Raw genomic sequence first — 14573 nt, 5'->3', positions numbered from 1 at the left:
TGTACAGCAGTTTCTGAGCTGGGATGAGGGGCGTGGTGTCTGGCAAAGACGTCACCAGTTGCAGCAGGAGCAGGAGGCATCGAAGACCAGGCCGGGCTGGCAGTGCTGGATGAAGGTATGTCCATTCACACAGTTGTAGAAGGCGTTTCTGTCTGTGGGCTCAGGGTACAGGCCACTGGCCCTGTTGGCACAGAATCCGCTGCCACCGGGGCTGCCCCCTGAGCTGCCACCGCCAGTGCCACCACCTGTCCTGGGAGCCTCGGTGATGGGAGCGATGGGCTGGGCTGGGGCTTTGCAACCTGAAAGAAAAAATCCAGATCCTGAGCCCCACCTGCTTTCAGTTAGTGTGTCTGATGCGAGAGAACTAACATCCTGGATTTCGTTCTCAGCGCCTCCTCCCACGTCTCTGCGTATGTCAGCCTCCTGATCCGGGATCCCCGCCCTCCCCTCTCCTCTTTACTTATTAACTCTCATCCTTCAAAGCACACTTCGTTTTCCCCCTCCTTCCTAGATCCGCCTGATGCTTTGGGACCTTAATGTCATAAACTTAGAGGGAAGTTTCTTATTTTTTTCTGGGATTTCACCATAGAATATCCTCTGCGTTGTTACCGAACTTTGTAATCGCGTCAATAGTATCTCCCCAACTAGACTGTAAGCTTCTATAGGGTAGAGGTTGTGACTGATGTATTCAGGACCCCCCGTGATACCTCCTTAGTGCCGGATACCTAACAGGTGCTCAGAAACTTGCTTGTGAAATGAGTAACGGATAAAGGAAGGGTGGAGAGCCCTGTTGGCCTTCCCGCCGTTACTGAATCATTGCCAGATGTGAATGGAGCAACAGTTATCACCTCGCTTGGACAATGGCTCCTTGACTTTCAAGGAGGCTTTGAAATTTCTTTCAAGTTTGAGGCTTAGGGTCCCTTCTCAACCTCAACTCACTTGCACTTTGCAGGCCCAGGGCATCTTTCAGGGTGGTGATCAAGGGGTATTTGCCCTGGTTGCAGAAAGTGCCCGTGAAGTCATCCAGATCAATGGCCCAGACCATGGCGCCTCCAAAGTTGTTCTTCTTCAGCCAGTCAGCCTGTGGCAATGACAGGGAATCCAATGAAGTTCAGACACCAAGGCCAACCTGGGGCTCCAGGCCTACAGATGGGGACAGACTCACAGGCACCAATAGTCCACAGAACACAGTCTACCTTGATTTTGAAGCTCTCGGTGTTGTCATAGCCAAGCCACTCATTGCCTTTGTAAGCGTAGGGGACATCCTCAGCGGCCTCCCACACTTCAGTAGCTCCATTCTTCAGGAAGGTGCAGATCTAAGAGGAGATAAGCAGGAGGCCAAGAGGTAGGCAAAGTGTCCAGGTGGCAGGGACAAAGGGCATGGGGGAGGGGGAAAGAGAAGGGATAGACGAAAGCTACTTGAAAAGGAGAGCTCTATCAGCAAATTTCTCGGTTCACCTAGGATTCTGATTCTTTGTCACATCTGAGTCAATTGATTTTCAATGTGGGCAGAAGCTCTCAAATCAAAGAATGCCTTGGCAGGCAGTGAGCAGTGTCTGTACACTGATATAATCTCACTGCCGATGTCTTTGTTTCCTACTCGCCCTGAACTTGGAATCCAGCCTAACATGCAACCTGAGTGCTCATCTTTCCCCCCGTAAAGAACCAGCTCCTAGTTCAGTGAGCTGAGAAGTGTTGAGTTGTTTGTATCGTTGAACTCATGACCCAGAGAAGCCAGTCTTCTGTGTCTCTCTTAGATTGTCAGGAGCATACCTCATAGTAGGCCCAGAACCCAGACTGCCTGGTGTAGGGCCCAGCAGGGCCAGGGCCAGTGATAGGGGCCCCAATTCCATGGTTGGAGGGGTCGCTCAGGATGAAGGTGTGTCCGTAGGCTGGGAATCCAACAACGAGCTTCTCAGCTGGGGCTCCGCTGTCCTTCCAGTAGTTCATGACGTAATCCTGCAACAGCAGCGGGTTAGCGAGAGGCCCACCAGGCTGATGGCCTAGTAATTAGTTATTAGCTAAGTGTCTGTGGTACGGTCGTGCCTGTTGTACGAAGTATTTTAAAGCATCACTGACGGACCTCTATTGAAGTGGCCTATCCTATCTCAACTAACTTCTTTTAGTAACATGCCAATGTGTAAGCTTTAGATATGCTTTTAGATATCAAAAACATGAGTGAAGGACTAAGTTTGGTATTTTTTTCATAATTTTCCTGGTATGACCTGTTGGTGAATGGCTGAAATTCTGTATGGCACACATGTGCAAAGATTGGAATGGTAGAAATCAGACAAGGTAAAAGGGGAACAGGAAGTGGGGAAAGATCAGAGAAGCATTTTGTAATTTATTGAAATATGAGTAATGGCATCTCATTTTCTTTTATTAAAAAAAGCACTGGTTATTAATCTTCCCTATCTGATAGAACTGTCAGTTTGGTGTTAGTTAGTTGGTGAATTTTTTTATAAATGGAACTAGTTAATTAATTATAGCAGCCTAATTGCCCATTTGAGAGCCTGACCAAATTTATGATGCCTTTTGTCCCTGAACCTCCACGTGATTTAGGACCCCATCTCTGGTCTGTATGTGCCTGTGTAGGGAGGGACTCACCACATTGAGGTAGGCGTTGCTGCCAGTGTCGGTTGGGTATTTGTAGAGGGGGCTGTTCTCTCCTGTGTAGCCCTCCCAGGACCCATGGAGGTCATAGGTCATGACATGGATGTAGTCCAGGTACCTGTAGTCCAGGGAAAGCAGTTAAAATCATCTCTGGTGTCTCCCACACCTCTGCAGGCAAAGATACCACTTCCAAAGTCTCTTCAACAAGGTCCCAGACAGCAAGACAGACTAAGGATGAACATCTCTTACACAAGTGACACACAGAGGAAGGGGTTGTGGGACAAGTGACCACTCACTGGGACAGCTGGGGGATCTCATAGCCAGCCTGGATGTTGGCGATGCCACCAGCTACTGCGGCGGTGACCATGAGCCTGGGCCTGTTCACCTGCTTGGCCTCCTGCTCAAAAGCTTCCCGCATTTCCTGTGCAAGAGCAGGAGACCGTCTATGAGCATGACCTCCAAGTTGGCTTCCATGACCATTCTTTGAATGAAATTTAATTCATTTTCCTTCTTTCCTTCTTTCTATTCTCGCTGGAATGGGGCATCCAGGTCCTTCCTCTCCCACGGAGCCTGCAGGGAGCTGGGTTTTCTGTATGGCCTCCGTGATCTTTCACGTGAGACCGGCTGTGTGCTTTCCAGAAACTAACACCAAAGAATATTGAATGTAAACTGGAATTTTAAAATGAAATTTAAATTTTATAAAATGACACGGATCGCAGCTCACCTGCACCAGGACAGTGAAGAGGTGCTTGTCCTGAGGCGGGCTCCCACGAGAGCCAGGATACTCCCAGTCAAAGTCCAGCCCGTCGAAGCCATGCTGGCGCAGGAATTTGATGACCGAGGCAATGAAAGTCTGGCGGTTCTCAGGAGTGGCCACCATGGCAGTGAAACTACGGGAGACCCCAAGAAGGCAGGGGGAGGGCTTGCTCGGTGGCCCCAACACCTTGCTGTAACATCAGTGCAGGAAGTCATCTTGAGGAACTTACGGGGCCGTTCCGAAGTTCCAGCCGCCGATGGCCAGGAGAGTCTTCAGCTGACTGTTTCTGCGCGCAGGGAGCAGGGAGTGTGTCGGAACAAAGGGAAAGCAAGGGAAATCCTTTCACCGTCGGCTGTTTGCATGGTCGAGGGGCCAGGAGGTCTCCCGCAGCCTCTCATACCGGGTCCCCTTCTCCTAAATTCGCACCCTTCCCTCCCACACTGTGAGAGCGGTTGGGGCAGGTGGCCTAAGGCTGGTGGCTTCAATGTGCCTGCGGTTCTGATCCCTCCCCTTGCAGTGAAGCAGCTACGGACACTAAGGGCTTTGGCAATGCCAGCTTTGGGTTGCAGCCAGCTGGTGGATGGCCCTCACCTGGGTCCTCATGACTTGGATTTCCTAAATGCCCCTTGGCAACTGAGCTGCACGTAGTGCTCACCCTCTCCTGAGAGCCAGCTCTGCCCTTAGCTTAGAGCCGCCCCTGCAGTGGAAAGTGTGCTGCTTGGTGGCCTGTTTGGAATTTCAGCCTGGAGGCTACGGTGGAAGGTGCCCTTCAAACTATTCTCGAAGGTGAGAAGATTTTAAACGCCAGTCCTTTCATCGCTTACTTGCTCTTCAGGCCGTTGAAGGCCTGGTAGAGGGCGACGTCGTTCCACTCGATGGTGGTGATCTGGTTGTCCCGCATCCCCGCGAAGGCGTAGATGAGGTGGGTGCAGAGGCAGGGATCGATGTCCTCGGGCTTGAAGCGCCCCAGGCCCGGCCGGTACTGGGCCCAGTTGGTGAAGTAGCATGTCAGCTGGTAGGCAGAACCTGTCACCAGGAGGAGGGAGAGACACATGAGGGAGTAGCAAGCTCCCTGGGGAGCTAGTGACTGCCCGGAGCCTGGCCCTCCGAACAGCTTTCCTGGTGAGCCTCACGGGGAGGGGAAGACGTGCCTGGGATCCTGTGTATTGTAGCCAACCCGCAGCTAGCAGGCAGTTCAGGGCTGGAGATAATACCTCTCAGAGGCCCCTCCAGAAAGAATAAAAGACCCTTGGCCATCAGTGCCCTTTGCTGAAATGAGACCTTAAAGCTGTAAACGCCCATTTAAATATACTCTAGTCCCCTCTGCGGGCTAACCCTAGCCATCGCTAAGGCTTCCTCAGCATCTATGTACCAAGCACTGCTCTCAGTAGGTTATTTAAATTCATTCATTAATCGCCACCAAAACCCTAAAAGGTAGGTGTTATTATTATTCCCATTTTACTCATTTGGAGACTACAACCCAGAGAGGGTGATGGCATAAGTCTATTTAGCTCTTGTAGCTGTCTCCCTGAGTAATAATTTCAATCAGTCTCAAATGATCCATCACCTCGGAGTCAAGAGTCCTGGCTTCAGGTTTAGATTCTGTCACGACCTCCCTGTATCTCCTGGGACAAGTCATATGACAAGTCAGCTCTGTCTTAGTTGACTGGGCCGCCAGATGAGTGATAATACTTTTACCTGTCCTCCTCTCAGAGAAGTTACTTTTAAAGACTCAGTGAGATGACAGGTTAGAAAATGCTTCAACAGAGCAGACAGCCCCATGAAGATGCCTCGCCATGTTATTTTTCTATTGTTAGCATTTATTTAGAAGACCACTGTCTCGTCGATTTTAGCTTTGGAGTTTTAGGCCAATGATCCCAATCCTTTAACTTGGTTAGGGAACTTTGAACTCTCTAAAAAAAATTAACTAGGTCTTTGTTTTATGTAGAAGGATGGAGGGCCATGCTGAGTGTCCAGATGGTAAAGAAACAACAAGGGAACAATAGAGGGGCCGAGCCACGATCAATACATACCTATCTCAGCTGTCAGCACAAGGAGCAGACCTGAAAGCAGCAGAGAGGTCAGTGAGCTGGAGGAACCTGTCTGTGGACACAGCAGCCTTTCTACACAGTATTTCCTTCACAATAGGACATTTTCCCCCAGGCTTTACTCTTTTAACACTGTCTGTAGACTCGAAACCTGCTGAGGCTGATAAAGTCTCAGTGGGGTTCTCCTAGAAGCCCACTCCCCTCCACTTCTGCTCACAAAACCATTCAAGGGTCATGAGCCTTGAGGCTTGGGGAAGGGAGGGGACTGCAGAGCAGTGGGAGACCTATCGCTAGGGAAGGAACTCTGTCCCTGAGCTCTCCTCAAAGCAGTCATCTCAGACAATTTGGCTGAGTTTGAAGGTAAAAGAAAGTTTTAAAGGGGCAGAAAAGCAGGAGGGAGAGAGGTTCACAGGAGTGGCGGTGGCTCCTTACCTGTGAGGAGGGTGAGCTTGGTCATCTTGCCTCAGTGGTAGCAACGCCCTGGCTCTACCTGCCTTTATACCCCTTCCTCCCCTCCCGTGACTTATCAGGTTCTCCTTTATTGTGATTGCCTCTAAAGTCAATGTTGATATTGGTCGTGCTCGAAAACCTCAAACCCATTTAAGAGCCCGTTACTGACGGGGAAACCATATTATCTTGACTTAACTTTACAAGAAGAAAGGATTGGGCTCAAGCCCAGGGCCGTAATAAGCTCCATTATGGAATAGCTTACGTAATTCAAAATGGTTCTGTGCAGTGGCCTATTCTCTGCTTGGATAGCACCAGTTGGCCATTTCCCCCTCATGTATTTGTAGCAAATGGTTTCTGTGGTTCCTTCCAGAAACAGGTTAACATGCTCTCACTCTGTCTCTCTCTTTCCCCCATGTCCTCACACCTGATGCTAGAATATCTAACAACCCCTTTTAAATAGAATAAATGTCCAGATTCTCAAATTTCCTATGTACGGTTTGCTAGAATTTACCTGCCTGAAAACCAGTGAGCACTCTGAAGATTTTCCTTCTTGTTTCCCTTTTCACAATTGTTATTCTCCTCCAAAGAGGAGAGAAAACAGAATTTAAAACAGAGGAGTCAAAAGGGACTGTAGGTGTCCAGACCATGCCTGAGGGTCCCCCAGCCTCAGAGGCAATGGGAGGAACAAAGGCATGGCCTGGCTTTACCTTTGCCATGGATACCAGCCCCGGGGCATCCACGCAGCCTGACTACAATCCCAGTTAGGACAGGGTGGCACTGTGGGCTGAGCCATGAGAAGAAGTGTGGTGACACCTCCCACTTAAGGATCCACCAGGTGAGTTGTCAAGATCTGTCGAAAGATGCTGATCGGACCCTAGGGAACTTTGAATCCAGCCTCATTTAAGGGCAATCTGGGTTCACCGAAAATTTGGGAATGGGTCCTCCAGACATCAGTACGTGTTATGAAAAGCTGATGGCACTCCCAGGACTATTGTCCAGTCTCCCCCGGTCCTTCTCAGGCCTTCAACTCAGCTGGCTTCTGTCTGAAGACTCGTCGTTGACTGCAAGAACGTGAGGCATTGACTGACTAGAACTGGGCCCGTCTTGAAAGAGAATAATAGCAGCTGCCATTCATTCAACAAATACAATGCACCAGGAGCTAAACAAGAGGCCCTGTGCTTGCAAAGAAAGCAATGGCTCTCTCCTCACAGCAGGTATGAGACTTGACTCCATGGAGCTCAGGGCTTGGAGCCCAAGACATGGGCCTTTGGTGGACTCTCAGGCTCCAAGAAAGGCCAAGGTTAACATGTTGGGCAACTGTCCATAATCATCAAAGTAACAACAAACACAAAAAGTGTTAGTGATGTGTCAGGCACTCGCCTAAATGCTGTACAAATAAGAACTTACTTACCCCTCATATCCCTGGGAGACAGGCACTCTTATTACCCCCATTTTACAGATGAGAAAACTGGGGCACAGAGAAGGTAAATAAGTTGCCCAAGAGATTTGCTTAAGGAGGAAATTCAGAACCTAGTTCTGCCCCAAATGGACATAAAAGTGAAGGAGGCTTTTATTAGTCAACGGGGAAACGGAGGCACTGTCACTGGTCGAGATGGAATCCTGGGTCTAGCTCCCCACCCCACCTCCACCCCCACCCCACCTCCACCCCCACCCCAGTGCTGTGGCCCACCCCCAGCCTAGACTGGGAGAGAGCCTAGGAGCAGGAGGGGGTGCCCAGAGGGAAACCTAGCGCCCTCTGCTGGTGGCTGACGGTGCCTCAACACCCGGTGAGTGCTGGCCTTGGGTCCCCTGAGGCTGCTGTCTCCCCAGCCTCTCAATCTCTTCTTAGGATGGGGATCATCTCAGAGAAGTTGAGAGGATGAGTCCATGACCTGGCTCACTGTGGAAACAGTGCACCCAAAAGGGGAAGCGGAGGGAGAACACTGGGGAAGGGCAAAGGGGAAAATGCAGAAAAGCCATTTCTTCTACTCTGCTCTAACCATGGAGAAAGAGATTTTCCTCCTTTGCCCCAACACATGCACATTCCTGAGGCCTGCCACCTGCCCTCCTAGTTTTCTGGGCCTGGTTCAGACCTAAACTTGGCATAACGACAAGGGGATCTTGTTAATGTGCCTCAAGGTAGAAGAGATGAGCTCTTTCCACATATGTCAGCCTGGGACCCGTGGGACACTTGGAAAGAGAGGCCCACCCACAAGGCAGGGCACTGGAAGGGAGGGTCAATGAGGCCAAGTGCCCACAGGGGAGGAGAGGAGAGAGAGCAGGTTCAGGAGCTGCATTTGCTCCCCGATGTGTGGGGTGGGCCTGCGAAGCACCCAGAGAACCAGCCCCCTAAAAGAACGAGGGAGGAAGAAGGCAAACAGAAGGAGACACCCAAACACCCACCTTGTCTGAGAACCCCTCTTGCCTGAGAAGTTACTATCAAACCTGGACTAAAAATCTCTCGTATATTCTTCGGGGCTTTGTGTGTGAGCCTGGACGATAGTAAAGTCCTTTAATAATGGGCTCCAACACTTCTCCCTTCGGCTAAGTGAAATGTGAGGTCAAGACCGCTTCTTGCTTGCCACCAGATCTTCAAGACTTGTCTCATACAAAAGAGGGTCTCAGGAAGTCGTTGTTAAATAAGCCAGTGTAAGAATGAATGAAGAGCTCATTCATCTGCTACTTCCTGCTGGCTCCTGCACACAGCAGGCCCGTCGCTGGCAGTTCATCATTGATAAATGAATGAATGAATGACTGTGAGTGACCTCTTGGGAGCCCAGGCCTGGTGGCCGCCAGGCTAGCCATAAGCTGCGAGAGGTTGCATAAAGTCTTGCCTGGGTTGAACCACTGGTGGGAACTTTGCTAAGGTACAGGATGTGGGCTGAGAGCGTCTCACCTTCCTATTTTCGAGGGTGGGGGCTGGGCCCTGAAAGTGCCTCTGATTTGCTAGTGGGGCCCATTCGGGGGACTGCCAGGTCTGCAGAATTGCAAGTTGGGGAAGGAAGGAGGTGCAGGAGGATGGGAACAGCAGGCAGAGATGAAAAGAAAGCTGTTGTCAGAGTTCGTGCTGTAGAAGGGGGGGCCCAGGTCCTGGAGGGGGCCTGAGATAATCACACATCACCTGTCCCTGGGCCCGCCCAACTCTTTGCAGACAGAGGCCAGGGAAAGTCCTTAAAGAGTGGGGGCCATAAGATTGCCATCCCCTTGGGATTGTGTGTGGGGATCACATGTGACCATGCACGTGAGCCGCTTAGCAGAGTGCCTGGATCAGAATGGACTCTCAGTAAATATCTAGTATCATTTGCCAGGACTTTCTAGCTATTCATTTCAATTTTCCATCACATTGTCCAAGAAAGGAGATGGAGAGCTGTGAGGAGCCAAAATCAGTGGGATGAGCGAAACCTTCCTGCGGACTCATCGCCCACTGCCAGAGCTTGAGGCGCTGGCTGCAGGGGACCCGGACTGTATGTGCTGCCAACGCCCAGTGGTGGTTCCCTGTGTAACGGGTCAGGTTCTCTGGAAACAGATGTGGAGTCAGAGCTTGGGCACAAGCCATTTCCCAGGAATCATTACCCGTGAAAGGAAGGGGAGGGACAGCACTGGAGGGGGGGAGCTGAGCCATGGTGCAGCCCTGACAATGCTTTGGCCAACCTGGCCAGGAGCTTAGCGCAAAAAGTGTCCGTGAGAGTTGTGCTGCTTCCACCAGGATGCCTGGGCCTGTACCCCCACCGTATGCGGGCTGCCCCGGTGAGGGCATGAGCTCGGGGGAGGGGGTATCTGCGGACCCTGGGAAAACCAGCAGCAGGAGGCTGTCTGCTAACACACTCAGCTGGGCAGCAGGTCCTCGAATGCGTGCTCCAGGAGGAAGAGGGCCTTTTACTTGAGACCCCTAGGCCCCCGTGGCCTGACACTCGAAGGCAGGCGGTTGTTGCTCTAATTATTTCCCGATGACTCCCATTTGCTTTGGTGTTACTGTTCACAACACTTTGGGGGCTTTGGGGGCAGATCTGAAGCAGATACGGGGGGTGGGGAGAATCAGAAATCTCATCCCACTGGCCCATGATGCAGCGGGTCTTAGTCTTTCTATATGGTCTAAGTAACCTTGGGCCTGAAAGACCTCTCTCGGCTAGTCTGAAAGAGGGTATGGGGAAGGTGTTGGTGGGGGGCTGGCTAAAGGAGTTGGTATTGGGAGTGTTAGATGGCAGGAACTGAGGGACAGGGAGTGCTCAAAGGAGCTAAGCCAGGGGGGAAATGATACAACTTGCACACAACGAACCGGAGGTTGCAAAAACACCTGGACACTGCTCCGAGTTCCCAGGATTTCCCCGCTCTGAGTTTCGGCTCCTCTACCACATGGCAGTGAACTCACACTCAGCTTCATTCCCTAGTAACTACGGTGAAATGCACTGCACATTTAAGCAGTGTTTGGGGTAAGTTCCAGTTACGGCTGAGTAACCCTCATGCCACAAACTAGAGAACTAGATTAAATACATGAAATCGTGTTTTCAGACAGTAGGCAACAGGCAGTGCAGCACTGTGAACCCTGAAAGAAGGAAAATAAATGGCATGAGCCTTACTGCCACTGCAGATTTCCGCCTTGGGACAATTCCCAGAGTGCAACACAAGGAAGGGGGACCTATGGAGAGCATGGTGGTCTCACTGAGCTAAGGAGACAAAAACTGGAGGTGGAAGAGCCTGAGATGTATGGAAATCACGCAACAGTATACCAGAGATACAGAAGCAATGCAGAGAAAGAGCTCAGAAATCTGTGTGGGGTTCCGTTGGATCTTCGGCTAAATGTAAAGTTGTATGTATGTAAGGTGAAACTCCAGAAAAATGGGCAAAGAACAATACAAGGAAAAAACACCACCAGAAAGCTGAAGGCTGAACAAACCCTAGAGCTTGCACAGGGCTGGGAGACATTTGATATGAGACTGGCCAGAGTGGAAAGTCTCGGTTGAGCAGCTGGGAAATTAAATTGGGAGCTCACAAGGTTCAGTCCTTATGAAAGGGCACCCTGGACCCGAAGAGAACTCTAGACCTTCCCCAACAAGGAGTAAACACGAGCTCCACAATGCTCAGGTCAGTCTGCAAGTGAATTAACCGCCTGCCAACATAATCTAAACATTCGACGAGTTACAATGTTCAGCATCCCACAAAAAAATTACCAGATAGATAGACCCTGGCCGGGTTTGGTTAGAGTGTCGTTCTAATATGCCAAGGTCGGGGGTTCGATCTCCACTCAGGGCACATACAAGAAGCAACCAATGAATGTATATGTGAAACAACAGATTGAAGTTTCTATTTAACCCCCCCCCCCAAAAAAAAACCCAAACCAGATATGCCAAAGAAACAGGAAATGTGACTCATAATCAGAAGAAAAAAGTGTCAATAGGAACAGATTAGAAATGACAGATTAACATACAAGAAGAGCCTTAAAGTAGCTAGTGTAAGTATGTGCAAGGCCTTAAAGGGAAACATGAATATAATGAAGAGAGAAACAGGCATAACGTCAGTATTCCAGGGAAGAAGAAATGGCAAAGAGACAGAACGGGGCCTGCCAGTTGAATTTGTAACTTCCTAACCCAAGAAAGCAAAAAGCTTCCCTGGAAGCTGCAGCCGTGGCCAGCCTTAGGGGAATGAGATCGCTATGTGTGGTCTAGGGGAATTTCGATTTCTTCCTGATGGCTGGAATAGGGGGTCTTCTCTCCCCCAAGTCAAAGGATTTCTACTGGTGGCTGAACAAGTCGAGGCTCTGCCAGCAGAGAAGAAGGGGCGAGCCATGGGAAGAATGGGAGGTTGATGATGGACACTTTCTACAGTGGATTGGTTTTTGCGATTTTGTTACAAAACAACTCACTCACTTCCCCCCCCAGCCCAATGTTTGGCAGGTGTGTACTAAACATGTACTGCTCCAATGTTGGCAAGGCGGCATTTGTGACCTTGGAAGACTTCATAAATAAGCTAGCTGACTAAAAGAAAGACATAGGAGGGCCGTGAGGGGAAGGGGGCTGGCTGGTTGGGAGGGCATGGCTGGTTTCAGGTGGGAGCAATGCCCTGGGCACTCATGAAGTCTGTAGAAAGTGGTAGGCCGGCTTGGCCAACTCGCTCACTTTAGGTGAGAAACAACAGGAGTGCAGAGTGAAGAACCAACATAGCAATGAGAAGGGAAAAAACCACACATTATATTAAAGCTGGAGGCAGAATTCCTTTGGGAGAAGAACTTTTGTTGTGGATGTTGTTAGCAAAACACTGGCATAGTCACTCAATTCTGAAAAGTTAAGATCTGGTTTAGAGAGAAAAAGTGGAAATAAAGAAAACGAAATCGCTTTGCAAAATAAAGTAAGAAGAATTTTGAGTTTTGGCTGGCCGTACAAGAAGGGGAGGTAAATGGATCCTGGGACCTGGGAAGGAAAGGGGAAAAGTAAAAATGGGGGCCGGTGTGTCTCAGGTGGTTGAGTGTCGTCAGGTGCACCGAGAGGTTGCCGCTTCCATTCCCGGTCAGGGCACATGCCCGGGTCGCAGGCTGGATCCCTGTAGGGAGCGTGCAGGAGGCAGTCAATAGATGTTTCTCTCATTGATGTTTCTCTCCCTCTTTCTCCCCCTCCTCCTCTTTCTCTAAAAAAAAAACCAACTTAAAAAAAAAAGATCCCATTCTTTAAAAATAAAATGGATGGGAGAGGAAGTTATGTAACCCTCATATGGTGGCTATTATACCCCCTCCTCATTTTACAGGGAGGGGGTCATGCAGCTTTCAAATGGCAGAGCCAAGATTTAAATGCAGGCATTGAAAAGCCTGGTGCTCCTTCTGCCTGCAGCCTCCCCCCAGGACACCCGAGAAGTTCAAGTTTGAGCTGGGAGGTGGCTGGTTGGTCCTTCACAAGCCCTCCCGGCTCATCTATGGAAAAAATCTGAGGTGGAGGTAAAGGCCCACCTAAGTCAGTGAACTGAAGTGACAGGTGCTCTGGCAGGAAGCCCCGCAGTGACCTTGGGAACAGGCAGTTTCCCCTGGTTAGCGCTGTGGGTGATGGTTCCATCTCCTTCCCCAGAACAAGCCAGTAAACAACCTGAGCCCCACCTCAGGCCTCTGTGAAACCCAGATTTGTTTGCTGATAGGCAGAGGACTGGTATCTGGGTCCCTAAAGAATAAAGTACTGTCCTAATTTGCATTTGGTTTCCTTTGTATATTACCAAAAAAAAGAAGAAAAAACATCAAGTAAAAGAGAAACAAAACAGTATTTAATCGCACAGCCCATTCACCCTGGGAACGTAATGCTCGCCGTTTCTCACGCATGTGTCACGACTCGATCGCCGCCCTGGCCTCAGCCCCTCCGTGTGGTCCCGCAGTGCTGCGTCCTGAGTTCCACTTCCTCTCAGTGGCCAGGACCCTAGTGAGCTCTGGTGCAGGCTCCACTGAACTATACGGCGGTAATATGAGATCCGAGACTCCAAGCATTCAAAGCACTTTCGTAACTAAAATCTGCCTCGGTTTTCACAAGAACCTTGCACGTTATATGGGGTGTGAACACTCTCCTAAGAGCTGAGACGGCGCCTCCATGGAGTGTGGTTCAATCTGTGGCACCCAGCAGCGTGCCTGGGACACAAAAGACACGCAGGAAATGACAGCTGAGGACTTGCTAGAGGAAGGTGTGAGCAGAGATGTGGAGAAGGACGAAGCAGGCTGTGGCCCCTTTCTTTTCGGCTCCTAAGAAAGTCTGAAAGGGCATCCTCCCAGGCGGAGACAGGCCCTTCTCCAGTGGCTAAGTAATTCCCAGAGTCTGAGCGCCCAGGCACTGAGGTTGAGTGGCTCTAAGTCCAGTTTGGGGACAGGTGTCAGTTTGGTACGTACAATAAATAGACACATGGGCACCTATGTGAGTGTGTGTATATATACATACACACAACTATGTGTACCCATCTCTTGAAATATGACCAAGATATAGTATGGACTGATATTCTCTGCAGGAGCCAGAGGGAAGGAGAAGAGAGAAGCCTTTGAGAGCCCAGTGGGCAGCCAAGGTTGTGAGCCCTGCCCCCAGCCTCTCTACTCAACCACCTTTGTCCCTTCCCTCCAGGTCCCTGCCCACTGTGACCTTCCCCTTTTCCTCACATGCTTGTCTTTCAAAGCCTTTCGTCATTTCCTGAGCTTCCCCTAAACGATGGCCTGGCCCTAGCCCTGGCCCTGGTCCCGGAGCCGATAGCCCTTCTGTGTAACACAGTCGTTCAGCACAGCTCCATCCTGGGCTGGGCAGGGGCGAGGGGAGAGGAAGGGAATCGTGGGGGCTGAGGGTCAGGCCTCGGGCTCTGTCACTGAAGGTGAACGTGAATAGCTAGGCATCAATGTCATCAATTGGTCGGCGATCACACACACACTGTGTTCTAGGGCTGCACCAAGCGCTCACTGCTCTCTGCGATCTCTGTCCAGTAAGGGAAAAGGGGAAGAAAGAAGACAGTTATCCATCAGATGAAAGATGGTAATAACAGGGAAGCTGTATGTGAGGGGAGGGAGTACACGGGAAGTCTCTACTTTCCATTCAATTTTTCTGTGAGCCTAAAATTGCTCTAAAAATTAGTCTATTTGTTAAAAAAAAAAAAAAAAAAAAAGGTAAGGAGAATTTTCACAATGCATTTTAGCTCCCAGTGCTCCCCTCAAAATTAAATTCCATTTTGGGGGCTGGAATGCATTTCTCCCTCATGTTCCTAGA

At 50.2% G+C, this 14573-nt stretch overlaps 1 protein-coding gene across 1 annotated transcript; it reads right to left on the bottom strand.

The window, feature by feature from the left end:
• Nucleotides 1-51: 51 nt before the first annotated feature.
• LOC308549043 (acidic mammalian chitinase-like) lies at nt 52-4391 on the bottom strand (the record flags this gene model as incomplete). Its single annotated transcript, XM_081121274.1, has 9 exons — nt 4195-4391; nt 3600-3656; nt 3338-3503; nt 2910-3034; nt 2608-2731; nt 1774-1959; nt 1197-1316; nt 940-1081; nt 52-299 (listed from the first exon to the last, which is right to left on the bottom strand). Exons 1-9 carry the CDS (start codon nt 4269-4271, stop codon nt 52-54), a joined length of 1245 nt encoding a protein of 414 aa, XP_080977400.1. The 5' UTR covers nt 4272-4391.
• Nucleotides 4392-14573: the final 10182 nt, after the last annotated feature.

Source organism: Miniopterus schreibersii, assembly GCF_964146895.1.
Source record: "Miniopterus schreibersii genome assembly, chromosome: 19".
Classification (NCBI taxonomy): Eukaryota; Metazoa; Chordata; class Mammalia; order Chiroptera; family Miniopteridae; genus Miniopterus; species Miniopterus schreibersii.
Note: the sequence above shows the minus strand (reverse complement) of the source record. Positions and strands in the feature narration are given on the sequence as shown.